Source organism: Rhamphochromis longiceps, linkage group LG7, assembly GCF_057381845.1.
Source record: "Rhamphochromis longiceps isolate RC_006_pf linkage group LG7, R_longiceps_female_GT1.1, whole genome shotgun sequence".
NCBI lineage: Eukaryota > Metazoa > Chordata > Actinopteri > Cichliformes > Cichlidae > Rhamphochromis > Rhamphochromis longiceps.
In genome coordinates this window covers 41,212,938-41,240,146 of record NC_140563.1, presented here as the reverse complement: position 1 = coordinate 41,240,146, position 27,209 = coordinate 41,212,938, and the positions used below count along the sequence as shown (strand labels likewise).

Here is a 27,209-nt window from a genome sequence, read left to right as displayed (position 1 = left end):
AGGACAAGTGAATGATTTTGACAGGAAAGCTATTTAGCTGGTTACATGTGATTTCACTTTCATGTGTTTTGCAGCAGAAAGACATTCGTCTCACCCTCTAGATGGATGGACGAAAACTAAATTCTCAAAATAAGCTGGCTTAATAAAAAGGTACTTTTCTCCTCCCTCAGTTTGGACCTTTTTCATACAGAGCACTTTTTATCACCTCACAACTAAACATTTCTATTTCCATTTCCAATGTTTGACTATGGTGGATAGCTGTTAAAATGTGATTTTGTGTTTGTGTACACAGAAAAATATTGATCATAGCTCATGCCTCATGCTGATTCTGTACACTGTTGGCGAGTCTCCTATGGGGCTGGCTGTTTAACCTTCTTTATGGCTCATGTTTGCTTCCCATTCCCCACCTTGTGAACGGTGCTGGTCGACAAATATGACGCTTTTGCAAGGCACGCTTTGTTGTTGTTTGATTAAGTTGTAACCTCACATAGGCGCTGCTGTTGCCACAGCTGGGCTGGAGACATGAGTTTACAGTCTTGTTGGTTTTTACTGCGACTTTAATGATGTATCAGTACAGAAGCTCAGAGACTGACAGAAAGTACAGCAGGAGATGTTGCAAAAGCTTAAAAACATAACACTTTCTTGGAAAAACTCAAATTATTTGCTTGCGGTTTTGACTTCTCCAGTGCTAGCGGAGATATTATGTTTTTTTGAGTGTGACTGCTATCGTAGTGCAACAAGTACTTACACCCTCAGTGCTTGTATAAAGGGTACAGTACTGTGGCGACTTCTCTGTTTGCATGCAAAGCAATCAATGTGGCAGCTATAAACGGGCCATTAACTGCCTCTCCAAGGCGCTCTGGAGCCCACCACTACCTCAGCTCCTTGTTTTCATACCGTTTTTCATCTAATTGTTATCATACGTGCTACCATTTATGCCATCTATGAACTGTCCTGGGGGATCTTGCTGCTTTTAAATTTCTATATATATATATACACCTGTGGAAGGCCAGAGCCATAGCACTGAATATAAATTGGTACAGAGGGAATAACAATCTTCTTTTATCTAATATGATGAAAAAGAGAAGTGGGGGGAAATGGACAAGCTCAGCAAAGTAAACAAGCTTTTGAACTCCTTACCAGATGTTGGCTGCAGTGTGCAGCATGTCTGCTAAACAAAAAATGTATTTTTTTTTTGTGTGAAAAATCTTTTCATCGACATCCTGGAAACACAAGTGTTTCTGGACTATGATTGGCCTGTGACATCACATCCTGTTTTTTTGCGCCCGTATCGTTAGGCTGTCAGCCAGCAGTCACACATAATGAGTTCTGTGACGATGGTATCATCGCAACAACCTCTCTCCAAGCAGAATCCGTTTTGCATCAGTGCATCTGATCTCCTCTGCCCCACAATACCTCCCTGTTTAGCCATGGTGAACAGCTGCTGAGTCCCTTGATCTTCAGCCTCACTGACAGGAAATGAGTCACTGGGAGACATTTAACCCTTCAACCTTATGACACTCGAAGGGTCACAAAGTAGCACAGTCTATTAATGTGTTTACATTGTTTCTTAATAGCGTGAGGATGAGGTCGGATCTGTGGCACACCTCTTGGACTTTTAAAGGTTAGAGAGAAAAGCGTGAATTTACACTAAATGTAAAGTGTTTTTTTTTTTCAGATACGATCATGCAAGTCCATTAATAACTGCCAATTAAAAATGTTAAAGTAAGCATCTTCTTGGGTTCCTAATTCTGCAGCTGAATAAATAAGTAGACTTAGTGTTGTTTGTCAGAAAAACACGACAGAAAATGTTTCATACACACGATGCAAAAGTCATAAAAAGCAGAAAAAGGACGTATCTACTGATGTTTGAAGATAGTGATGTGGATCTTCTTTAAGCTACAGTCACACTAGGGAAAAGAGTGATTGGAGACTGCTGCACGCCCAAAATTATTGCAGCTGTGTGCAATTAACTTGCAATCTCTTCACCTTTTAAATGGCCATTTCAAAGACAGGACCAAGTCTCAGACTACTCGCAGTCAGTTGGTTTCTTCAGCTTTGTTTTATTGCCATTTTATCGCCATCTTGACACAACAGAGTCAGTCTGCTATCAATTTTTGATTGAACTGGGACAACTTGGCACTTAAATGCAATCTGTTTACGATAATACTGCAATTAACTGTGAAAAATCTCAAATCTGTTGCAAACCTGTTGCCCTCTACATCAGTTGTGTAGTTTTGTATTGGAGCCAAGTGCGGACTCACCACCAGTTGTGACTGTTTCAGTCAGACTGGCCAGAACTTAACAGCGGGCTAATTTATAATTCCTAAATTTCTACACAGACAGGCACCGGCGGTTCATTTCCTTTATCACCAAGAGCAGTGCAAATTTTCAGCTTAAAAATGAGGGCACATGTAAGTTAAGTGCAGGTTTTAAGCATTTGTTTCTCTTTGAAAACTATGTGGCTGTTCAGAAAGATGAGAAGAGGCTGACAGAGAATCAATATGTTTATAATATAAGAGTGAACTCCTCTTTTACAAATTATTGGGGGCTGTGTGTGGTCCTGAGAACCAAGACTCATGTGGAGCGATTTATGCAAAAATGTTAATGTAAAATCTGTGTGTAACAGCTGACATGTATGATGTGTAGAAGAACACAAAACATTTGATGTCAGACCCCAAGCTGTTAAAATGCCTTGCTATGAGGGGGTCGCTGAAGAAATGTCACGTGTGTGGTTTTTTGGCTTAAATGGTGATGATGTTGCAGCTCCTGTGATGGACAAACAGAGCAACCACACTCCTGAGTGAAAAGATTAACCCTAACCTGACTGTCATTCACTGCATCATTCACAGATGAGTGAAGAGCATCACAGAACCGAGACATTTTCACACATTTATTAACTTATAAAGAACAAATATCTGCTGCTGATCTCAGTGGAACAACTTGCCTCCTCGTCTGTATGGAGATTTACAAATGTAGGTTTTAAAAAATAGGTAATGTACTGAAGACAACAGCAGGAAAGCAGAAGAAAATCTGTTATCAAACCAGATTGTTTTCTTAGGAACTTACTGTAGTCTAATATTAATTCTTTCTGAAAACATTCTGTGCTGTTGCATTAAGTAGCACAGCTGGTCAAATAGCACTGAGTGGATGGGGAATTTCATTCTGGCATGTTAAACGGGTTTGTATTGTTGCGTTTGTAAGTGTCTGAAAAGCAAAGGTTGAAACTGGGAATATTGCACATACTAATTTAACTTAAACTTACCCTAACTTCAACATATTATAACATTCAGACATTAGTCAAACACATACCATGTAGTCACATCTATAGCTACGTTTCGACTGTGTGCGTTTTGACACATATGAAGTAACAGAAAGAATAAAAAGAGAAACAATAGTGAAAGATCACTGTGTAGAAATGTGACTAAAAGCCTGAAACAGAGTGCAACGTGCTCAACCTCTGAGTGACCACTTTTAATTGCAAGAAAATTACAGACAATCATGTGTTAATTGCTGGTGATCATAACTTGTCTGCAACTCATTTGTCTGCAATGCTTGACTCAGCTGGTTGCCAACTGGTTCTATTCCTATATAAAAATAAGTCTACCTAGCACCTATGTCATTTTGCAATTAAATCATCCTGCAGCAGCAAAGTAACTGTGGAGGACAATTTTTCTTTCTGTTTTGAATCTACTAGACTGGACTAAACATAAGCAGCTAATGTAAATTTTTATATGTAGAGGTTTGTTTTTTTTTTTGCCAATTTGGGATTTTACCAATTTGTGGCAGTTAATCCTGCTAATATACAAGATACCAGACTCCAGCACCCTCTTTTTGTCATTTCATTGCCATCCTATCGCAGTGATCGTTGATAACAAGTGATCGTAGACCTGCTTGTTGTCTTCAAAGTAACCATTTAAAGGCAACAAGATCGCAAGTTTGTTGCATGTGGTCAAAAATATTTTTGGTCATGTAGTAGCCAAAAATGATCAAATTCACTGTACTCCTCGAAAGCAAACTAGTTGCTACTGGCAGCTTTTAAAGATGTGTTTTATTGTATCCCTTTCTTTTAATCTTGATAGGTATGTTACCTTGAATTGAATCATATCATGATTTTCTTTTGCATTGTCTACTGTGTGATCAAAGAGTAATGATTTGCTATAAAAGTTATAGCACCTACACTGAACCAAAAATAATCACAAAATACGTTGTACTGGTAGTGTCTTTATTTTAAAATGACCCCTTTCTCGATGCACATCCATTGCCCGACCGGGCTTATTTTCACACTTCCAATTCAGAGAGAATCTCCACAGACATGGACATCAAATGTGGTAAATATGGCCATTATGTGCAGTGTAATTGCATACTACAAGGGCTACATATTGATATTTGATTGGTAGCAATTTCAAATAACTGGCAAAGAAATACATGCACAGGTATTTAATATCATTTTTGATTTCTCAGATTGTGCTCCCTTTCTTTAGTGCCACAAAACATTTTCTACAAGTCCCAAACCACATAGCAAAAGAAAATTCCTGATGCGTGTAATTATTATGAATATACAAACATTTTGCTTGAGAAGAGAAATCTACAGTAGTTAAAATCAGGATCTGGGAGGTAAGTTCTGAGAAAAAAAAACAACCCAAAAAGATCTATAATCAAGAAACAGCTTTGACTAGACAGAGATGCTAATCTTTCCAGTCTGTAAAAAAAAAAAAGTCACTTAAAAGCAATATGAGACTATAAATGTGTATCACACAGATGTGAATGTCTCACATCAAACAGTCTTCTGCCTCTAATGTTGCTCTCCAATGAGGACATTTCTTTCAACTGAATTTCATCAGAACATCTATGGGTTCTGCAGCAGGCGCTAAGATGGTATCATTATTCAAAGCAGTTGTAACAGCTTTAGCGTTTTATAGCAGGAGCTTATACTGAGAGATAGTTTACTTAAAGTATTACACTGGGATGATGTAGGATCCAAGGAATGAGAGCTTGCTTAAGTGTATTTGACTGAGAAGCTCCTGAAACCATTCCAAAGGCATATCCTGAGTGTAAACACAATTTACTGACGAAATTAAAGATTTAGTCTCATTTGTGCAAACAGATAAGATCAAAGAGGGAGAATATAGGGGGATAGAAAGAGAGGGAAATTGGGGATGACATGCAGCCTGAATGACACATTTAATTGAACAGAAAATTGAGGCTGGATTGCCAAGCAAGTAAAGGAGTGAGAATTAATCCAGGCCTGCAAATCATCCGTCTATTTTAATGCATTTTTTTCCTCAGCTCACCTTTCCTCTCAGTGAGCACTTACCCCTCTCATCTTTTTGCATGTTTCCATGAATATGTTTTCAAGGTTTATAGCTTGTTTAAAATCCTCGAAGTGAAGCAGCATTTTTAAGGGCCCATGCTAAAACTACGCATCGACTGCAGTTTTCTTGGCCAATTACAATTTCAGATTTCTCCCTAAGTTTGACCTGCTGATAACGATTTCTGCAAATTCCAGTTTCCTCTCTAAGATATATAACTGACTGTACATATAAAGAAGTTAAATAAAAAACCAACCAAACCAAAAAGCAAAACAAAAAATAAACCCAACCAACCAACCCCCAAATTTTTAATAGTAAAATAAATTATTACATTTTAGGGGGAATGACCCGCCAATTTCCGGGGGCGAGGTCACTGAGGCAGTTAAACAACTCCTTGGTGGCAGAGCCCCTGGTGTTGATGAGGTCCGCCCCGAGTTCCTGAAGGCTCTGGACGTTGTAGGGCTGTCCTGGTTGACACGCCTCTGCAATGTTGCGTGGAGATCAGGGGCAGTCCCTGTGGACTGGCAGACCGGGGTGGTGGTCCCCATCTTTAAGAAAGGGGACCGGAGGGTGTGTTCCAACTACAGGGGGATCACACTCCTCAGCCTCCCTGGGAAAGTCTATGCCAGGGTGCTGGAAAGGAGAGTTCGTCCGTTAGTCGAACCTCGGATACAGGAGGAACAATGCGGTTTTCGTCCTGGTTGCGGAACACTGGACCAGCTCTTTATCCTCTCCAGGATACTTGAGGGTGCATGGGAGTTTGCCCAACCAGTCTACATGTGTTTTGTGGACTTGGAGAAGGCATTCGACCGTGTCCCTCGGGGTGTCCTGTGGGAGGTGTTGCGGGAATATGGGGTGTCTGGCCCATTGCTACGGGCCATTCGATCCGTATACAACCGTTGCAGGAGCTTGGTTCGCATTGCCGGCAATAAGTCGGACTCGTTCCCGGTGGGTGATGGGCTCCGCCAGGGCTGCCCTTTGTCTCCGGTTCTGTTCATAATTTTTATGGACAGGATTTCTAGGCGCAGCCAAGTGGCGGAGGGCTTTCGCTTTGGTGGCCTCAGAATCTCATCTCTGATTTTTGCAGATGATGTGGTTGGACATTAGTTTAATTTTTTTAGCTACATCTGGTGAAGTTGTGGTAAAATGCTGGTATTAGCCTATTCGTCGTAGCAAGCTAGCCTGAAGCTAATATTTGCTAAATTTAGGGACACCCGTGTCTCTTCAGGAGTTGGAGGCCGGTGTTCTAGGAGCGGATCTCAGGATCTCAACAGGCAGTGTTGGGCAGTAACATAATACATGCACCGGCGTTACGTATTTAAAATACAAAATATGAGTAAATGTATCCGTTACAGTTACTGTTCAATAGGTGATATTGAGAATACAGTTAGTTTGTTGAAATAAATGGATTACATGGCGGTATTTTCCTGTTTCATATGTTAGGCTATGGTCTCTATTTTTGGTAATTCCACACCGGTGGAAACCCAAACAAAACACGCAATAAGAGCCTCTAAAAATTATTATACAAAAATTATTTAATATGAAGGCAATAGCAGAGTGTTACAGGCAACGCCCTAAACAATGTAGCCTCATGGGCAGTGTATTCCGTGCTGCAGGGAGAATGGACTGCCATACCCGTTATGTGTCTGTGAGCGAGGGAGGGAGAAAAAGGAAAAGTACGAGCTGTCACGGAGCAGAAACAGGAGCTGGAAGCATGTAAATATAATAATAACCACTGCAGCCAAGAAGAGAGCCTGACGAGCCCAGCTGTAAGTAAGCTGTTAAGGCTCGACTGTACACCGTGTTCGTGTTTTCCTCCGAAACAATAAGCAGCCTTTCAACGCCTCTCTCTGTCTCTCGCTAGCAAACTTGACCCAGACAACAAAGTAAAGCTAGTTTTCAGCTACGAGCCCGACACGAACCGGACATATTAGCCAGAGGTCCCTTTACTACGGTTCGGAGCCGCTGACCTGTTTTATATACGCGCTGAATAGTTTTCTACACGAGATCGCTGCAAAAAGTACAGCCTTACCTAATGTCCACCTACTGTTACTCATTTATATTAAGATTTTAACATCTAGTTGGTACTTCTATAATCTTTGGTGGAATACATTTTAAAATTAACCTTCCCAACACTGTCAACAGGTTAGCACCTCATACCACAGTGCAGCAAAGCAGTCTCATGAGTGCTGGGAAGGACAAGCCCAGAACCCAAAACAGACAGTGCAGGAGATGACAAGGTTAGTAATTGTATGGTGAAAATTATACTTTGTTATCTTGATTGGCAAAAGAAAAGTAAATACAAAATCTGCTTCTCACATTTAGGGCATTTCCAAGATTTTTTTTCCCCAAAACTTCTTCAATTTCTTTTATTACAGCTGTCCTGTGCCAGAAGTTCTGTTGACCCACAGTGAGAGGCATCATTTCAGAAACACCAGGAAGACTGAAACTCGTCGCCGGGATCAAGCAGGGCTCGTGATCTTCACCAGCAGCTCCCTCACAAGAAGGATAAACCCAGCATTTCATGAACACTGATGGAGACCTTTGCTTTGTGTAATGTTAGAAGTACTCAGATAATCCTCAGAGGGTCTGGACTTTTACATAATATAATAGAATAGAATTCAACTTTGTTGTCATTGCACATGCACAGGTACAGGGCAATGAAATGCAGTTTGCATCCATCCAGAAGTGCTTTAGCCATGATATAGATATATTACATATCTATATTATTGCTAATATATATTGTAAGTATATTACAGAAATGGGTCTATTATGGTATGTTACAATGTACATGGTATGAAGTATGTACAGGCTGTAGTGAGTACAAACTATGCACAGGCTATGAACAGGATATAAATATGAAAAACTATACAGAAATCTGAGATATACAGTTATACAGAAATGTGAACTATGCAAGTTATAAACAGTTGTAGGATTAAAAATTATATGTACAGAATGATTATTTACACAGAACTATACAGTAGTGCAGTTAAATAATAGCTATAGCTATAAGCTATAGTAATAGCTTTAAGTCCTGTAGAAAGTTAAATATATGTTGTGCTCACTGGTTACTCTGGTATGAATGACTCTGAATTACTTTATGATAAATAACACACCATTGTCAAAAAACAGTGAAAGAATTCCAGATCACAAGTTTTTAGTTCAAATATAAGTAACAACCATTGACTTTAATCAGGTTTTATTTAATTGTGTCAGTGTTTAAAACAGAAGTTGTGCAGGTCTGAGATCAGCAGTTTTCTGAAACACCAAACTGAGGTACTGTTAATGCTGATGTATAGTGACACAGTTACAGGGGTGATTAATCCTTTTGACTTTTTGTCTTTAAATTTATCAATAAAACAGCTGCAGCTTTCACTGACAGCACATGTGGTACTTTAACCTTTGTACTGTTTTCTTCAGTTAATTTTGGAGTTACTACAAAGATTGAAGATATAGGATGATCTGTCTGCTGTCACTGGGTGGTGCTGAGGTCTAAATCTGAGGACAGCTCCTGTAATCACAAACAGAACAGAATCATCACAAACTGAAATATAAAGTTTATCTCTCAAATCTGAAATAGAGCTGATCCTTCTCCGTCCTCACACACTCGGGATCTGAAGTTGTTCAGTCCTACAGTTCTGCCAACAGCTTTTTATTTGTTTTATTTGTTTTAAAGGCCTTACTAACACATTTTCTAATATCATGTTTACCTTTGAGTTGTTGATGCTTTATAAATGGACATCTGCAAAGATGAGATGATGGAGCAGGTTTCAGTCGAGGTTCAGTCTGCTGCTGCATCCTGGTCACAACATACAGAGGTGTTATCAGCTCAGTATTGAACAAGAAATATTAATGTTTCAAATTATTTGTCCTAAAGGATGCAAGCTGTACAGAGTACTGAACATGTGACTTTGTGAACATAATTCATTAAAAATAATTTGGACAGTTTTTTAACCTGAATATTTGTAACAAACTCCGTAAAAAAAAAAAATAAAAAAAAAAAAAGCTAAAAAAATAACCAGGTGAAAAATGTAACATTTTAACTAAAGCTGACAAGCGGAAGTAGTTGGTTTCAGTACATAAGTATCGGGCTTTGCTATTTAATCCGTAGCTATTGACTAATGAGGGGAATTTAAAAGTTGGCTTTAATGTCCTTCCACATGTGGAAAGCGACAGAAAACATGCTGCTGTTTGCACATATTTAATAATCAGCTCTGCACAGGAGCAGAAGCAGAGTCCAGCCCGTTGCTCTTACAGTATAATACTCATAATAAAAGTACAGTAACCGTGGTTAGTCACCGAGCAGCCCGGTGCGTTTCTCTTGATTTCTTCAGTCAGGGTAAATTCATTCACCTGCACGGGGTAGCTAAACGAACTTTACAAAACATGTTTCCCCGACAGCCGAGTGCTCATTTTAGCTAGCTAGGTCCTCAGGTAGCTAGCTAAGGACCTAAATTACGGATTAGCTTACAAACACATTTAACTTACCAAAAATAATGCGGTGGGGCCTCAGGTCCTCCTGTCCGGTAGTCCAATTTACTGAAGAACACCTCAGGCTGTCACTTTGAAATAGTCGGTAATGTAAACGCTGGACCTCTCGGCATCTGCCATTCCCGAACAGACACGTGCGAGTTTGTCCGTGACCGCAGTCGCGTCGTCAGTGTTTTCTCCAGTCATTGGTCAGCATTATAATATATGCAAATACATGCGGGTCGGAATCCCCGCCCCCCAGCGCGCCCCCGTACACCAAAACAGTGCCAGCAGAGTGAAACTGAAAAATGGTTTGAAACCGAAAAAAAATGGATTGAAACCGAAAAAAAAAAAATTGTAAGCGAAAACAAAAAAATTACAGTTTCAATTAATTGTTTTTCACTATCAATTTTTTTTCGGTTTCAATACAAGATTTTTCAGTACATTTATTTCAGTTACAATATTTTTTTTTCGGTTTCAATATTTTTTTCGGTTTCGTTTCAAGGTGGCATCGTTCTGATTCCATAAGAGCGTTGGATAGCTTTAGCTTTTGCCTTTGTCTGCTTCTTTAACATTAAGCTAGGTGAAGGAGATTTGTTGCAGGTGGTCCACCCCACGGTTTACTTTGGCAAACTTTCTGTCTTCATTCACAACTAAGAGTTTCCTTGCTAAGATCATGTTAGTGTGTGGAAATGAGTGTGCACATGGTTGTTTGCTTCACCGTGGAACGCTGACAGGCCATTCAGCTGACCACGAACATTGGAAATCTTCCCATTTCAGTCCATGGCTGGTTGACTTTTACATCGCTAAACCATTAGAAAATAAAGATTTGCTTTGTCGTTTGGTAGTGCTAATACTAATCTATCTGAGATAAATTTATCTGATAATTTTTATCTGACATAGGTAATAGCACAAGTGCAAAATTTCATGGAAACAGGACTTTCTCTCAGCAGAGAAGGACGGCCAATTTTATGTATGATAAGCTTCACTTAAAACAAGAGGCAGCCCTACTTAAACTGAATCAGTGAGTCAGTCATGACTCGAGCAGTTTGAAGTGTTGCTCTGGTCACCTCTACCAGTGTGCTCCTGGTGCTTTGTCAAAAATAAATGTTTCTCAAACATTGGGTAGATCTCAGTGCCGTTATCCCAGAGATACATTGTCACAAGACACTAAATATACTTGAAGTTGCTAATTTGATTGTAAATACAGAAAATACAGAAACATTTCAACAAAGAATTAGATTTTTCTGGATTGTAATATTTTTTGTATAGAACTATGCATGCCTTCATTTTCCTAACCACTGATGCAAGCCTTCTTGCGGGGAGGTGGGAGTGCACGAGCCTTTCCCATTTGTCATATGGAAAGAGACGGGTTACACACTGGACAGGCTGCCTGCCCATTACAAGCCCTTACAGAACTATATATGAACAGTTCATTTGTAAAAGCCTCTAAATGTTACCTCCTTCAAAAGTGAGAAAAGGCTATCAAGCAAAAGCTCTCACTGCGTAGTATACGATAAACAAATGTCATCATTTCAAATCTTACTAAATCTCCCACTGAGTCTCTTCCAAAACATGTTTTGTTTTTTCCTGGCAGAAACTTCAATTCCCTTTGTCAGCCAAAGCTACTATATCGACAACACCACTAATCAGAGGAAGCACATTAGATTGTGTGACACTCAAACAGGTCAAGTCCCATTTATCAGCATGTTCAGGCTTTTATCATAATGTTGCTTGACAAGTTAATGTATAAATTTGTATCTTAGCTCAATTGATATGACAATAGTACACTCATTTTTAGTTACTCATACTGGTTATTTGTTTCTCAATTATTTTGACTCCTATCATTTTTTTATATTAATTTAATATTTATCTTTATGAATTTTAGGCCCAGGGGGTGGTGCAGATTTTGTGGAATATCTTTAATGCCTACGTTTAGCAACAAAGTGTGCTGTTATTTTGTGTCATTCGCGGTTACTGCTAATCTGTTTGTGATTATTTCTTTCATTCTTCTTCTTTCCAGCTGCATCTTTAATTTTCCACCAATTTCCTATGTGTTGTGCGAAGAGCTGGACTTTAAAAAAAATCATAAAATAACAACAACAACAATAATAGTAAATTTAAAAACAAAGTTCTGTTACTAAAGACAATCAAATTTTTTAAAAGCCAATGAACAGACTTAAGTCACATTACTGAAAATAAGAAATTTAAATTAGTTACTAACAACTTTTTCAATGAAAAAAAAAAGAGCTTGATTTAAACCTTATTTAAAACCAAATACGTCAGCCTTTGAGGTTTTTGCCGCTCCTATATATGCTCGCTAATTAAATGTTTCCCATAGGAAACTGCAGTAAAAGTCTTTCTTTATTTCAGTAGTTTATGAACACTGGGACAGATGTTCACAGACCAGTGGTTAGGTAATTAGACAGTTGTGACTGTCGTAAAACACTTTAAAGCTATTGTGAAAATTTCATTATTAGCTACTTTTATTTGATTCTGTAAGAGTATGTGTGATGATTTTAGCTGTAATGAAAAGCATTCAATATCTTGTTGCAGAAGTAAAAGGAGCGAGATATGTGGTAGCATTAAATTAAAGTCCAGCTTAGACCACTCGCCTCTTTTAAAAAGCTGAGCATTATTCAGTGAAGATCACAAGAACCAAAAACAATGAGGCTTATATACTGAATGGACCTACATCCACGCCATGACTTTCTTTGTATACCTCAAATTATCTGGCCCACTTGATATATTTAGCACTATTTATCCATATACTATGTAATTTCTCCAAGGGAGCCACAATGGATCTGGCACATAGCACCACCTCTGCTAAGAAGAGATGTGACAAAAGCTCTATAGGAAGTAGGCGTCAAAAAGATTACAGTATATATAAGCTCTTAAACCCTTTCGTAAGTGGATGCTAAAGAACAAATATTAAAAACAGATTAGTAAGTACAAATACTTAGGAATAAATTGTCCTTTTTTATTTATTGTAATTCTAGCACTGACCTCTTTTTAACAAGATCCATTTTTGCTACAGAATATCTTTCCTGCAAGGAAAAAAGAGTAAAGAAGAATCCAGAGTCAGAGGGTTACGGCTCTGATCATAGCCTGGACGCTGCTGCCAAATGTCAAACTTGAGCTTGAATGATTTGGACTCTTGACTAAATGGCTAAAGACAAGCCATTCATTTAATTTTATTTTTATTTTTAAAAAGCAAGTTTCCTCTTAGAAACACAAATACCAAGTCCAAAATCAAAATTAACTGGCATATTTCTTGACATTAGCACAAGAAGGCACAAAAAATTTGAAGAATACTGCTCCACTTTGTTTTCAGTTAAAATGGTTTATAATTGAACTGGATTGCAAAAATTGTATGCAGTGAACAGAAAAGACTGAAAATGGAGGCAAGGATGGCATTCAATGTAAGATTCCACAGCTACACACTATTTTGCAAGCAGATGGCACACCCGCTACCCTGCTGAAACACTCAATCACTTCACTTCAGGAAGTATTTTTGCTCTGGTGAATACACAATGTGCATATAATGGGATACAAGTCTGACTAGTTGAAAGAATGTGGTACATTCTGATGGATGAGCTTATTCTGACACCAAGTTTCCATTCAGTTGGAGGTGTGAATGTCATTTTCCCAGACACTTGGGAGGAAAATCTGTCCTAATTTGCATGTTTGTATGTGTGAGAGCATGGCAACAAGGATTAAAATGTGACTGTAAATGAATCATTTAATCCCTGGCTTAAGGACAGCTCACTATACAAAAAGATGAGACTGAACCACTGTCTGTTCCTGGAGGAAGAAACAAGAAGGGTGCAGAGACAAGAGTTGTCTAGAGAAAGAGGTATGGAGACAACAGTGGAGAATACACAAGAGGAAAGACATTAAGAGGCACAGAATGAGTCAACAAAGTCACAGAAAAAGTAATACAGAACATAAAAAAAGCAGACAGTATAGATGAGAAAAGACTTAAACGAAATTGGACCCAAAATGTGATATATTTTCACCCTTCTGAATCTGTATTCATGAAGAAGAAAATACAGGTGATTGGATGGACAAAAGACTAGTGTGATACATTTATATGAACTGCAATATGTTGGGTTAGTTAGACAATAATCAAGCATATGTAAACACAAATCTATGTGTAAATTATAAGCAGAATTAGATAAAAGGCAGCACAGTCTTGCACTGACGTCTGGTTCAAATCCACTGGTGGGCTCGGGTCTCTCTGAGGAGTTTGCATGTTCTCTCTGTGTCTGCGTGGGTTTTTTCCAGCTACTCCAGCTTCCTCCCACGATCCAAAGACGTGTATGTTAAGCTAACCGGTGAGTCTAAATTGAATGCAAGCATGAATGGCTGTTCATCTATCTATGTTAGCAGTGCAATAGACTGGCAACCTGTCCAGGCTGTAGTCAACCTGTCACACTATGGCAACTGGGATATATACAGCATTCCATTTGAAGATGGAAGTTGGAAATGCCAATGTTTTTCAGGGCCAAAAAAAGAACAACTGCAATGTGATGTATTGTTAATGATTGATGAATGGGTTGACTGAGTGAGCAAAACAAATCCTGTTTTCCTTGCTTTTCTGACTACTAATAATGGAACATGGTCAACCCAGGAGTCATGGAATGGAAAATGCATTAATGGGTTGAGAAAACACAAAATCTGTGTTTACTATACAGAGTTTACTTGAGATGGGTGCTTAGGTACATGTCACGGCGGGGTGCGTCGATGTATTTTTTAAACGGACCCAAGAGTAGACACTGCAGGAGACGGAGCTGGTTTGCAAAACAAAAGCGAATCTTTATTAGGGCTAAATGAAGGCAAACAAGAAGAATGCTAAGGGGAAAAACAGAAAACGACAAAACTACACTGGGAGCAGACTATGAACGCCTATGAAACTGTGAAACCTATGATGCCTATGGTGTGGAATAACAGACAACCTGACAATGAGTGAACGGAAACACAGACTAAATACACACTATCAGGGGGAGTGGAAACACATGAGGAAACAGCTGACACAAATGAACCTAAGGACATTACAGGAGAAGTGAATCTAAACACAATGATAAAGACACAACAGACTATTTTAAAATAAAACAGGAAACACTGAGAACATTCAACAATCAAAGAATAAAACGAAGATACACAAAACATTGAGTTACAGACCCAGTACTATGACAGTATATTAACTTGCATGTTTTTTGACTTATTTTAAGCCCAAAAGATCAAGATCTGTGATTTATTTCCTAGCAAATAACGCCTTTATTTCCCCATATTTCCCATCATGGCATCTTATCTTCTGGCAGGCTTGCTGGCCAGGTTCCTGTGGTTGCAGTCCCTGATATCATTCAGTTCCTTATGCAAAAAGAAACTTGTAAGGCATCAGATGGACTCTAACTTCCACTGCAGCTATTTACAACTGACCATACTTTTGCTCCGGAGATCTACTTTTGCTTGAGTGCCTCTCTAAAAAGAACCTGCAGCACATGGATATTAGTTCACGTGCCAAAATGTCAACGTCACCGAGGCAGCAAAGCAGAACAACGACTACTGTCATCAACTGCAGTCCAAGACTGTGAAGTTTAGTGAGTCTGCAGGGTCAGGGAAACTCTGATTATATTGCTTAATGTTTTATTTGATCGAGTTGGTGTCCATGTACACACTGGAGAGAATGCTAATTATTGCTTTATAATTTACTGACAAAGTCACAATATAAGGTGCTACTTAATTATTTCTATAAGAAGGTATGGGGTCTGCCTCCATACATGTGCTTGCATGAATGCATATCCACCCTCATTACTGCAACAAACAGAAACAAATTCTGTGGGAAATGCTTTAGTTTCATATGATAAATTATAAAAGGGACACCTACACACTGTTTGGAATGATGCCCACAATGGCTTGCAGTTTTTTTGCATTTTGAAGAATGCTTTTTGTCAGAGAGTGTGTGTAAACCTCCTTGCTGAGACAGCCACCGGCTTGTCACAAAATCTTGTTTACTATGAGAAAAATGTGCTTAATTTGTGCAACTTGTACCTCATTTCTGAGAGGCCAGAAAGATGCACCTGTTTAAACACAAGTCTCTGCATTCTTTTTTCCCAAAATGAGCAAATTTCAGTACAAAGGGTATTAATGGCAGGCCTAAAAATTACAGTACAAATTAACCTTCACTTTATGGCAGAAGACAGACGGTATGTACTGAGTGATGCCAAAGTCAATGAAAAATCCAGCAGAGTTAAAGAGGAAAATCTACTCAGTACCCAAAACATTTAGTGTAATATGTGTCTTTCTCCTCACTTCCGAAAACAAATCTATTACAGTTTCACTGTTAGAAGTCCACTTCTCATGTTTTTTTTCCCTAATATGGACATGCATCAGTAACAGAAGGGTAGATAACCTTTGTGACTGAATGGGGTAGTGGGAGATGGTAAAACGGGGATGCCAAGTAGAAAGAGGACTTAAAATGTCAGCAAGAGATTAAAGATAAACAAACTGATGGAGCCAATTAAAACAGCCCCCCTACAACTGGAGCCTAATTTAATAAGCATGAGTTTAAGTGTCTCCATTGAGGGTAAAAAGCCCCCAAACCTTCTTTGAAGTTCTTCTCTCTGTGGGTGCTAATGTGGCATGGCAATGAGAGAAAGCCCAACAGACACATGGACTGAATAAAGCTTAGCCAGTGTCCCTTGATAGTGGGGATAAAAGAAGGTTACACACAAATACATAACAGACCTGACAGAATTAGACTTTGACTTGTTTGTTTCTATGGGTTAACCTATACACCAATTATCCACAACACTAGAAACCCACTGGAAGGTTGAGTGTACAGCACGAATCATATTACAAACAAATGTTCTGCTGGGAAATCTTGGATCCCGGCATTCCTCTTGATTTAACTTTGACATGCAATATCCACCTTAATATTGCTGCAGACTCTACACGAGGAAGCCAACATGGAAGTGCCAAAACTGCAGCCCACTGAGGCTGACTGTAAAAGTAAGCCCCAAATCAACAGTGTTAAAATGCATGTTTACAGCCTGGTACAAGACAAGATTTTGGATAGTTTCCCACTTTTAAAAAACTGTTTGGTCATTGGATTTTTTTTTTTTAAACAACTCACTTGTGTTCATTTTGTTCGAGCTTAAAGATGGAAGGTGCGGCTGCTTTGATTGACGGGACAGCGTCTGTGATGCTGTAGCCTTTTGGAGTATTTCAAATGGAATCTCACTCAATAAACATGTCCTCTCATGGCCTTACTCCAGTTTATGCTCCAGATGCTAGGTGAAATTCGAGTATTTGATCTGTGTCACATGGCACTTTTTAGCAATTATCTGTCTCTATGCATTGCACACATCCAGTTGATGGATGTTTAGAGAAAAACACTTCCTCATCTGTGCAGCCGAGTGATGTAAACATGTTAAGTTAAAAATCTGAAAGCAGCCTTTGTTTTTGTTCCTTTTGCTTGCATCAACTTTGGGAAATCTCAAACTATAACAGAAAGGTCATACGGTGATATGTAATTGCCTGTCATTCAAATAATCAGCCATCAGTGTCACATGTACACCATTGTTAATCTCTGTGACCTTTAATGGTATGGAAAATTGTCAAACAAATCCACTTTACATGAGCTAGGAACTGTATAATAGAGTGGCATTGCATCAATATGTTTGCTCTATGAGCAGGTAGTATGCAAATTCATCTATGTAATTCCATTTTAAAGTTCAATTCAATTCAGTTTTATTTAAATAACACTAATTCAGAACAACAGTTGCTTCAAGGCAGTGTGTACAGTAAAGACTCTACAGTATTAGAAAGACACCCCAACAGTTACCAAACTGTTAGTATGTATAGAAGTTTCACAACAATTTTGTGTCTGAAAAATTCCGAGTTTCATGTCACTTTTCTGCAACTTGCTTGGTGTGTAATGGCCTTATGCCTATTGTAGCAGTTAAAAGGGATGGTTCATAGTCACCTGACTCAGTCCTACATTTAAGCTTTATCAAAAAGGAACATTTTTAAGCCTAAGCTTGAAAGTAGAGAGGGTGTCTGTCTCCTGAATCCAAACTGGTAGCTGGTTTCACAGGAGAGGAGCCTGATAGCTGATGGCTCTGCCTCCCATTCGCCTTTTACAAACTCTAGGAACCACAAGTAAGTGCAGTCTGAGAGTGAAGTGCTCTATTAGGACAATAAGGTACTATGGCGTCTTTAAGATAGGAGGGGGCCTTAATAAGTTCAGAGATAAAGGAGTGACTATGTATGTAAGGATGTATATATGGACTGCCCTGGTACACAATTCATAAAGCCATGAAAGAGCTGCCGCATGTTTCTATAGTGATCCTTGCAGTGATGTCTGTTTAGCTTTAGCTGAGGAATGTTGGCAACTGGCATGTCTACATTAAGCATGCTCATTCAAAAATACACACAGAGCATGCACACACGTGCAAGTGTGTCCATATCGCTGTGTTTGACTCTATTTTTAAACTTGAGTCCGAAACAGCAAAGCTCTGTTCTTACCATAAACCCAAATGCAAAATTAAGCCCACTTCAGAATGCGATTCAAACAGTCAAATAAACTGCAATTTACAGGATCACGAGTGCCTCTTAAAATTCTGCAGATTGTTAATGGCTCATTATATTCACTTGATAGGAGTTTGAGTATCAACAGTGGACTAGAGAAAGTAGGTCTAATTGCCAGTGATATTTGGATGGAGACGCAGCTTATCTCTGCCACCCACTCAATCTCTCTTGGTCTTCTTCCTGCTCCTGTAATTCTCCTCATTTTATTTGGACATTCAGACGAATAGGATCATGAACCCATAGCGGTCTTGAAGTTGACTGCAAAGATGACAAACATTTGTCCTCATCCAGTCCCTCACCTTTTCTTTATTTCAACCATCTATTTCACTTGTTCAGAAATGACAACTGCTTTGTAACGACAAATAATGAGATCACTAGTGTGGCACTGACCAACACATACACACACACACACACACCGATCTATACACATTTTATAAAACAGAAACACACAAACAAGAAGAAAGTGGCATTCACATACAGACATAACCACATTTATTATAATTCTGCCAATTTCTGCAAGCAATTTCAGAGAAGCTTTGTTGTTCCTTTTGGGTTTTCTTGATCGTGCTAGTAAAGCCGTCTATTGGCAGTTCAGTTGGCATGGCTATGGATTATTTTAGGTTTTAGCATGTGAGGCCAGCATAACACCAGAAACCACTGTAATTACAAGATGTAGTCGGCCCTTTGAATAGCAACAGCAACCAAAACCTTGATCCGGTCAAAGACAAGAGGGAAGGCGAGGCCCCCGAAGTTAAAATAGAACTGTCCACATGGAGTTGATTTGAGGTTTTCTATATGGGGAGCCCTGGAGAGTGCCTGCACAAGTAATGAAGTCAGTTCAAACCAATCGCGTGCAGCTCTGTTGTGGAAAACATCACTCACTTGCCCACAATATTAAATCCATCACTACTGTAAAACTAAACAAAAATAGATGGGAGAGAACTACTGTGTTGAGACTAAGATATCCACCCTTTTCTGCTGAAATAAAAAACAGATAAACTGATAAGATCCAGCCTGGAGTGCTTGTGCCACCAACCAGTTCAATCATTTTACTGTTACATAAAGTCAGACGGCAGAAAAAGAGTGAATTTGTTTTGGTGCATATAAATCTGAAATGCACATGCAACCCACAAAAACACATCCCAGAGCACTAGAGGCTTGTTTTACTAGGATATTTTAGACTCGCCAGTATAGTTAGGTAGTCATAATTTAACTCAGAGAGTTACACAGAAATGAGCACTGGTTTTATGGACTCGCTTCCATTTTCTGCTGGAGTAAATAAAGATAAGTGTTTTGATGTGGTTGCATGACCAGCTGTGTCTTAATTTTCCCAAAATGTGTTGCAAATTATTCCACTGATATCTGATTACTTACATTTGAGCCATTGTCAGAGTCACTCTTTGTGAAACCAGCCAAAGATCAGGAAAATTCAGAACTTCATTATTAGAAAGGGATTTAGCAGTTTGAACAAACAAGGCAAGACCAACTATCACATTCATGGCTTAAATAATACAGACAAATTCATTTGCTGGCTGAAAACATTATGCAGAAGTGCTGCAGCTGCCACACTTAACTCCCACACCAGCATGCTACAGCGCAGCCAACAGAGCACCAGGGCCCTTAAGATCCTTGCTGAATTGGGCTCTAAGGATATTATGAACTCTGACAGTTTCCTCAGAAACTTGCAAGTCCCAAGAGAACTTTTACACTTAGCAAAGCTGCAATGACAGATTGGAAGGGGGCAGATTGAAGGACTGGTTCATTTCCACAGTATCTCCCTCTTCCCGAGAAGCCAGGAATGTGTTATATATTACATGATGAACGCTCTCTCTCTCGCTCTCTGTTAATCATGACACAATGCTGCACAGAAATCTACCCCTTGACATCAGAGAAAAAAATGCCCTTGTCCTGGATATAATCCCCATGGCGCAGTAGTACAGACATAAGGGTCACACGTCAAGATAGAAGTGGAACGGTAGTGCTAAAAGTATCCAAAAGTCGGGCATGATAGAAATGAAGTAGCATTTTACTTTTTCCTGCTTTTCATTCGATATCTGCTGTCTTTTCTTTTCCTTCTTTGTTAGTTTTTTTTGATAATATATAGCTGATTAGTCATTTCGGTGCACAATGCTTCCATCACTCCTTCCCTTGACTGTTTCTGCATCCAGCTTTCTCTTTGAGCTGCCTCTCTCCCTGGGCCTCTACGTGTAATCAGAAGAACCATGATGTGCTGGTAGAAAGAAAGCATCCTATATCTGGGTTGGAAGAAGAAAATTGAAGGAAGGAGACTGAATGACTGAGGGGACAGAATATAATACTGGTGAACTGCGCACTCATGAGAGGCAAAGAAAAAGCTAATGAGGAGTGTTGGGGCTGGGCACGCCGGTTGCATGAGAATTCAGTATTATGAGGTCTAGCAGTGAAGAGGAAAAAAGGGAGCAGTGGTAAAGAGGGTGGCGTCAACCAGGGTTTCCTTTTTTTCCCTTCTTTACTCAGTGGACAGAAGACCAGATGGTGCTCTCATTAAAGGAATTATGAAGCAAAATGAGAGTTAGAGGCAGTCTGGTAAGGAATGGTTATCCCATCAGGCATATACCACACACTTATTTGGTTTTATTGCTTAAAGACATGAAAAAATAAATAAGTTAACATTTTCAGCATTAAAAGATTAAATGCAGGAAAGTCACTTTTTCCACACTTTTACAGCATTAAAGTGTACTTAAGGTGCTTTTATCAACAACTTTTACGCTCACCACACCTAGCTTAAGACAGCTGCAATAGCAAGTACAATATTAGAGATGAACAGTTCCCAGAGGAAGTCAGACATTCAGTACTGGAGTAGAAAGCAGCCATCAGGATTAAAATGACATTATGAGTGGAAAACATAGTGCAGGGACCATTATAGCTGTTGTGTAGTAGTTCCCTCTTATGCTGAAATTGCAAATTGGTGCTCTGCAGTGATGTACTGGACTAGATAACAGCAAAGCTGAAAACTGCATGCCTCAGAGCTGTGCTTAAGTTTGTGGTGCAGTTAATTATGGTCACTGTGTACAGTGGTTACAAAGAGAGATGGATACATTCAGCACTACATTCAGCACGACTAAAAGCCAAGAAATAGCTCTGAAGTGTAATGGGACTGTGGAGCAGTAGAGCAGGGGATCAGGACACGCTTCTGTGGGTAGATGGTTGTTTTTGTGGACCGAGTCCCAAATGTATAGCACTTATGAAAACCACTGGGCTGAGCCGGGGAGAAGCTATACTCAGACCCTCAACAACTAATTATCCACCTGTTTTTCAGCAGCTCAGGGTGATTTCATTCAATTCAATTCAATTCAATTTTATTTATATAGCGCCAAATCACAACATAAGTCGCCTCAAGGCGCTTCATGTTGTGATTTCATCAATGCAGGAGAAGTCTTATTTAAAAGTTAATCAACCAATCACAGGGGAGAACGGTGCTCATCTGTCCATCTGCCTACCCATGACCATCCTGAAGCTGCTTTCACATACTGAGAAAAAAATCCTGGTATTGCACACATGCTATATGCTGAAACTGTTGAGTCTATGGCGCTAACGTTACGATAGGGAATGACATGGTGTCAGAGCGTCGATAAAGGCCCAGCTTTCAAGCAAAACTTCTCCAGTGTGTTAATTTGTGTATTTATTCTGCTTCATCAAATTACAAATTGGAGACTTTGAGGTTCTGGAATGTTGATTAGAAAAATCAAGAAATGTGTGGATGTCACCTTGGGTTCTGAGACACTGTGACAAGTATTTCTTCATTATTTTCTCTAGACTTTTAGACATAACTAACTGTTTCGTTGCAGAAATTACTCCATTAATCAGCAATGAAAACAATGTGTCTAACCACTCCTGTCAGTGATGCTTAGACATTACCCCCACTACTATTTATAGGCTAAAAATTACGTAAACATTATAGTCAAACCCATCTAAAGCCACTCGTAGTGAAGCAGCTAACACAAACCTGAGGAGAGCCAATGTAAACACATGACTGATGAGGATAGTGCTTTAAGTAGCAAATATTAAACCCAACCAGTCATCCCCAACTCAAACCAGGATGGTTTAGTGGTAAGAAAAACTACTTAAGTCAAGGACACATTGTTCTGTTTCTCCTGGCTACATAAGAGACCAAGTATTTGTTGAGTATCAAGATGGCTTTAAGGTATGGCGACCAAACATTTGCAATTAACCCACTGTATTCTTCAAACCTGAGAAACTGAAGGTCAAAACATGTCTGTAGGTCTGAGTATTGAAGACCAAGGAAACAAAATGTTGTCTCCAAAACATCCACCAGGTAATATGTGGAACTGGTCGAGCTTGAAAACCAACCCTGAAAGTTCTTTGATAACAGACTTAATGTGCAATCTTCTCCATCACAACCACCAACAGCGACAAAAAAAGACAAACAAGCAGCTGGCAGAGACGAATGCAGGGAGACACAAGCTGAATGAACAGCAATACAATATGAATCCATCAAAGCTCGGAGGGATGAATCTCTATGGGGAGACTGATTATGATTTTATATTAGGCAAAACAATGTGGAGATAACAAGAAATAGTAAAACCTAATGAGACAGTTAAGTTGATCTGTAATATAGCCATTAATGTATACACTTAATTAGAGTGTCTCAAGAGTTCCTAATTAACAGATACTTGTTTAATTTGCAAGTCCGCAGCTCATTAAACTCCAAATATAAAGTGGAAGTATTGTGAGCCCAAGCTGCTGATGAAAATATTATACAATAGCTTTAATTTGCTGAATACAGTTCACTGAGAAGAATGGAGTGATTTTTTTTTTTTGACTGTACCATGGCTTATTCATAAAACAGAGTGTAAATAGTAAAATTCACATTACAATTATGGACTTGTTCCACACTTTAATTCCATTTATCGCCACAGTAAACTAATGAAAACTATTAAACTAGCAGCTCACGCCAGTAATAGGTTTGCACTTTATCTTTTTTTTCCCTCATGCTGATCAAACTCAGCATGAGGAAAATATACTGAAGTAGTCTTTTAGAGGCATTACTGAGGAAAGGAAATAATGTCCTATGGCTGAGGTTGTCATCGCGCTGGAAGGGAGCCCCGCTTGCCATTCATCAGTGGAGGATATACTTTGTCAGCATGCTGTGGAGGAGGTCGATATGCCGCCAAGGCAAATACATTTACATTTATTTATTGAACACCATTACAGGGACTCTGATTCCTGCTTTGGCAACAGTCTCCTATTTTTCTCCATTACACCCAGTCTGCAACGCCAGGCTACCCTAGGGACACTGGACCGCTTCGAGGTGTTACAGTTTCGATCAAATGGAAAGGACGGCATTCCTACATGCAAAAGTAGGGTAAACTGCTCATTTCCGAGAGTTGGTATGCCCACGGGAGGTCTGAAAACTTTCCACTCCCCATGCATGTCTAAAAACGTTAATGTAGCAAACTTCCTATCCCCGTGTAAAAAGATGGAAAACTTACCACCCCCATGTCCAGCTGCTCGGTACTCAGAGAAGGAGCCGCTCCAGCCAGAGGTAAAAACCACAATACCGGCATCACCACCACCAACAGCAGCATCTTAGGAGAGATATTCCTCATCCACTTGTGAAGAACCAAAGAAATCATGATGCCCTATGACAGGCTGATCCTGCAGGGCTCAGACATCGACCCCGGCAGCCGCATCCATTGGATAAATCGTACGCCGACACTCTGTGAAATGTGCCCGAGTCAGTCTACCTCACTGTTGACCGTAAGCACATAAAACACATTAAACCCGTTTTTTTCTCTCTCTCTTCGGTAGGGACGTTAAGGAATTTCAAGTTTTTGTTTTCTACGAAATAACACTTGTGATCACCGCCTAAGTGGTCACAACAAGAAGTAACAAACTGAATATTCTCAGTCTGTATAAGAAGTCCTTCACAGGTTATTTATTCCAGCAGCAAGACACCCGAGGTCCGCTCCGGATCGTGCACCCTCGAACACTGTGGAAAGAAAGCAGCTGTGTGCGGCTTTGTCCCGGGCAGGAGAGGAGATCGCACGTTGACAGGCACGCTGAGAGAGTGGATGAGTATTTGGCTCAAAGGATTCTGGGGAAGGAGGGAGAAGGGGGGAGAAGGGGAGTTCAGCGCCTTTCTCAGCCCACTTGGACTCTACTTAATGTTTGACGCGCGTCGTGCGTAACGTGAAGGTCTCAGGGGTGGTTTGGGTTAAGACATAAAGCACAGTTTATCGATTTTGCTCTTTTATCCTTACACGAGAAATGTGTCAGTGTTAAGTGTGTATATTTCTTGGGCTAAATCCTGTTATGAAGCAGTAGCGTGAATTTGAGTTTGTCTGTGTGTTACACAAACAGGAGATCGAAGAAAGATGCAAAAGAGCGTATTTTAACCATGCATCGTGGTAATAACATTGCAATACCAGTATGCTTGTTGTTCCCTGAAACGGAAATACAGCGATATATACTGGAAGGGTCAGACAGAATCTTTGAGATATTCGTATTTCGCAGTTGGTAAATCCTCTTAACTTCATGATTGCTCGAATTTCCTTTGGTGCCAGTGGATTAAAAAAAAAGTGAATAATTTATTATGGATTAACTGCAAGTGGATGCATCGATACACCCGCCAGGATCATTTGCCTTTATTGTCATTGTCACAAGAACAAGACAGTACAGGCTCTCCAACAACAATTAATAATAACTAATAAATGATAAATAAATAGTAAAATTAAAATAGTAAATACAAATTAATTTTATGTAATTTAAAGCCAGGAAGAGTTGTGTATGCGAGCCATTAAGAAGTCTGATTGCTTGTGGATGGAAACTGTTTGTCATTCCACAAGTCGTTGCTTTAATGGACCTGAACCTGTTGCCTGATGGGAGCAGCTGGAACAGGTGATGGGCAGAGTGAGAAGAGTCAGTGAGGATAGGTAGCTGCAAACAGCGGGAGGAGATGGTTGTAATATATGGAAGCTCTGCCCCAATGATCTTTCCAGCAGTTTTAATGATCCTCTGGATGGCTTCCTGTTTTTCCTTTTGTGCAGCTAAAGAGCCAGGTAGCAACACTCGCAGCACACAGGCAGAAACTGACCAACAGTCTCTGTGGTAGCTTTGCTTTCCTCTGTTTCCTGAAAGAAAAGAGGCATTGTTGGGCTTTACTGATGGCCAAAGCTGTGTTGGAGTCCCAGGATAGTTTCTTGTGAACATTATCCCCAAGAACTACAAGCTGGTGACACACACCATCTCCTTACTCTTAATGTAAAGTGCGGGATGGTTACGCAGACCTGACCTCAGGAGATCCACAATCATCTCTTTTGTTTTGCTGATATTCAGGCAGAGTGTGATCAGAGCACCAGACTGTCAATTTATCTTTCTTCCTGTAAGGCCAAACACTGTGGTCTCATTCCCACTTTGGGGACTCTATGAATTTGCGGTAAGAAATATGACTTTTAATTTTAAATTTCAATTTGTCTGTTTAGTCTTAATCTTAGTCCTGAATTTGTCTTAATTGACAAAGAGTACATTTACAACACAAGACTTAGAGATAAAGTAATAATTAAGACACAAAGTGGGTTGGGGTTCACCATGACACATTTTGAATTATCTTGCTACAGGCCATTAAGATAGTAAACTTGGAACTCTTCCAGATCTCCTCATTGTGCAGTTTTAATCACTGCTAATTAAGGCTAGGTGATCCAATTTTTAGTCCTTATTATTCCCTAAGTGTGACTTTATTCAACTAATATTTTAATACATGGCAGCACAGCAGTGTGGTGGTTAGCACTGTCGCTGTACAGCAGGAAAGTCCTTGGTTCAAATCATATCATAGTGCTTCTATGTGAAGTTTGCATGTGCTTTTTTCTGTGTCTGTTTGGGTTTTGTCCTGGTACTCTGGCTTTCTCCCCCAGTAACAAAGACATGCATGTATTAGGTTAATTGGCACATATAAATGATTGACTTATCTCCCTGTGTCAGTCCTGTAACAGATTGGTGACCTGTCCAGGATGTAGTCCACCTCTCATTCTGCGACAGTGGGTATAAGGTCCTATGACCCTGCATTGGATAAGTGAAAGTGAATGAATGGACAGATTGAAAATGCAATGGCAAGGAATGAAGGAACTTTGAGTTAATTGGCACATAAAGAGTTTAAAAGGGTTATTTGATTGGTGTTGGACAGGCAGACGTCATGGTTGCTTCTTCACTGCATCATCCATGGGAACATTTCAAAGTAGATCACAGCCAAGGTTATTCAGTCAGCTCTTTGACGCCACTGTGCCCTTTCAGGACGCCACAGTGGCAGCAGTCGTAGTCGAAGCAATCATCTAAGTAGTAATATTATTGATGCAGATTTTCAATTAAACCATGAGCAGTAAGTGTTCAAAGAGTTAAAGAACATGGGACTCAATAAACATATCAGCAGAAGTTAGGTCAGTGAAGTAGAGAATCTGCATATGTCTCTGAAATGCAAAGATGTTTTATTTTGTACCCCTCATTACACTTCTATTTTCACCATTTTTGAGAAAACATCAGAGAAAACACAAAACAATTTGCTGCGCTACAGAGATAATTATTATATGAAACAGAGGTATGAGGCAGTTCCTTTCTTCTAAAAAAAAGGCTAATGCACTAATTTATTTCCTTTGTGTTGCATAATATTTAAATCCACCAGGTATTGTAGGTGCATTATTGTAATGACCAGCATACTGAGAGCACATTTAACTAGTTCATATGCAGCCTGGTCACTCGATGTAAACAGAATAAAGTATTTGAACGCATTTAAATGACTGATGCTTGTTTTTATTTTGTCGTGCTCTTGTTCTTGGTAGG

General features: G+C 39.5%; 1 protein-coding gene and 1 long non-coding RNA gene across 2 annotated transcripts in view; both read right to left on the bottom strand.

The window, feature by feature from the left end:
- LOC146665882 (matrix metalloproteinase-17-like) overlaps nucleotides 1–24,448 on the bottom strand; it is a 97,290-nt gene extending 72,842 nt beyond the window's left edge. The window contains exon 1 of the mRNA XM_085413667.1: nucleotides 23,870–24,448. Coding sequence (XP_085269793.1) covers nucleotides 23,870–24,013 — 144 coding nt within the window. The 5' untranslated portion in view covers nucleotides 24,014–24,448. The remainder of the gene's footprint in view (nucleotides 1–23,869) is intronic.
- On the bottom strand, nucleotides 8,515–9,978 carry LOC146665883 (uncharacterized). Its single transcript, XR_014912417.1, has 3 exons — nucleotides 9,801–9,978; nucleotides 9,023–9,111; nucleotides 8,515–8,823 (listed from the first exon to the last, which is right to left on the bottom strand). It is a non-coding gene; the product is annotated as an uncharacterized LOC146665883 (long non-coding RNA).
- Nucleotides 24,449–27,209: the final 2,761 nt, after the last annotated feature.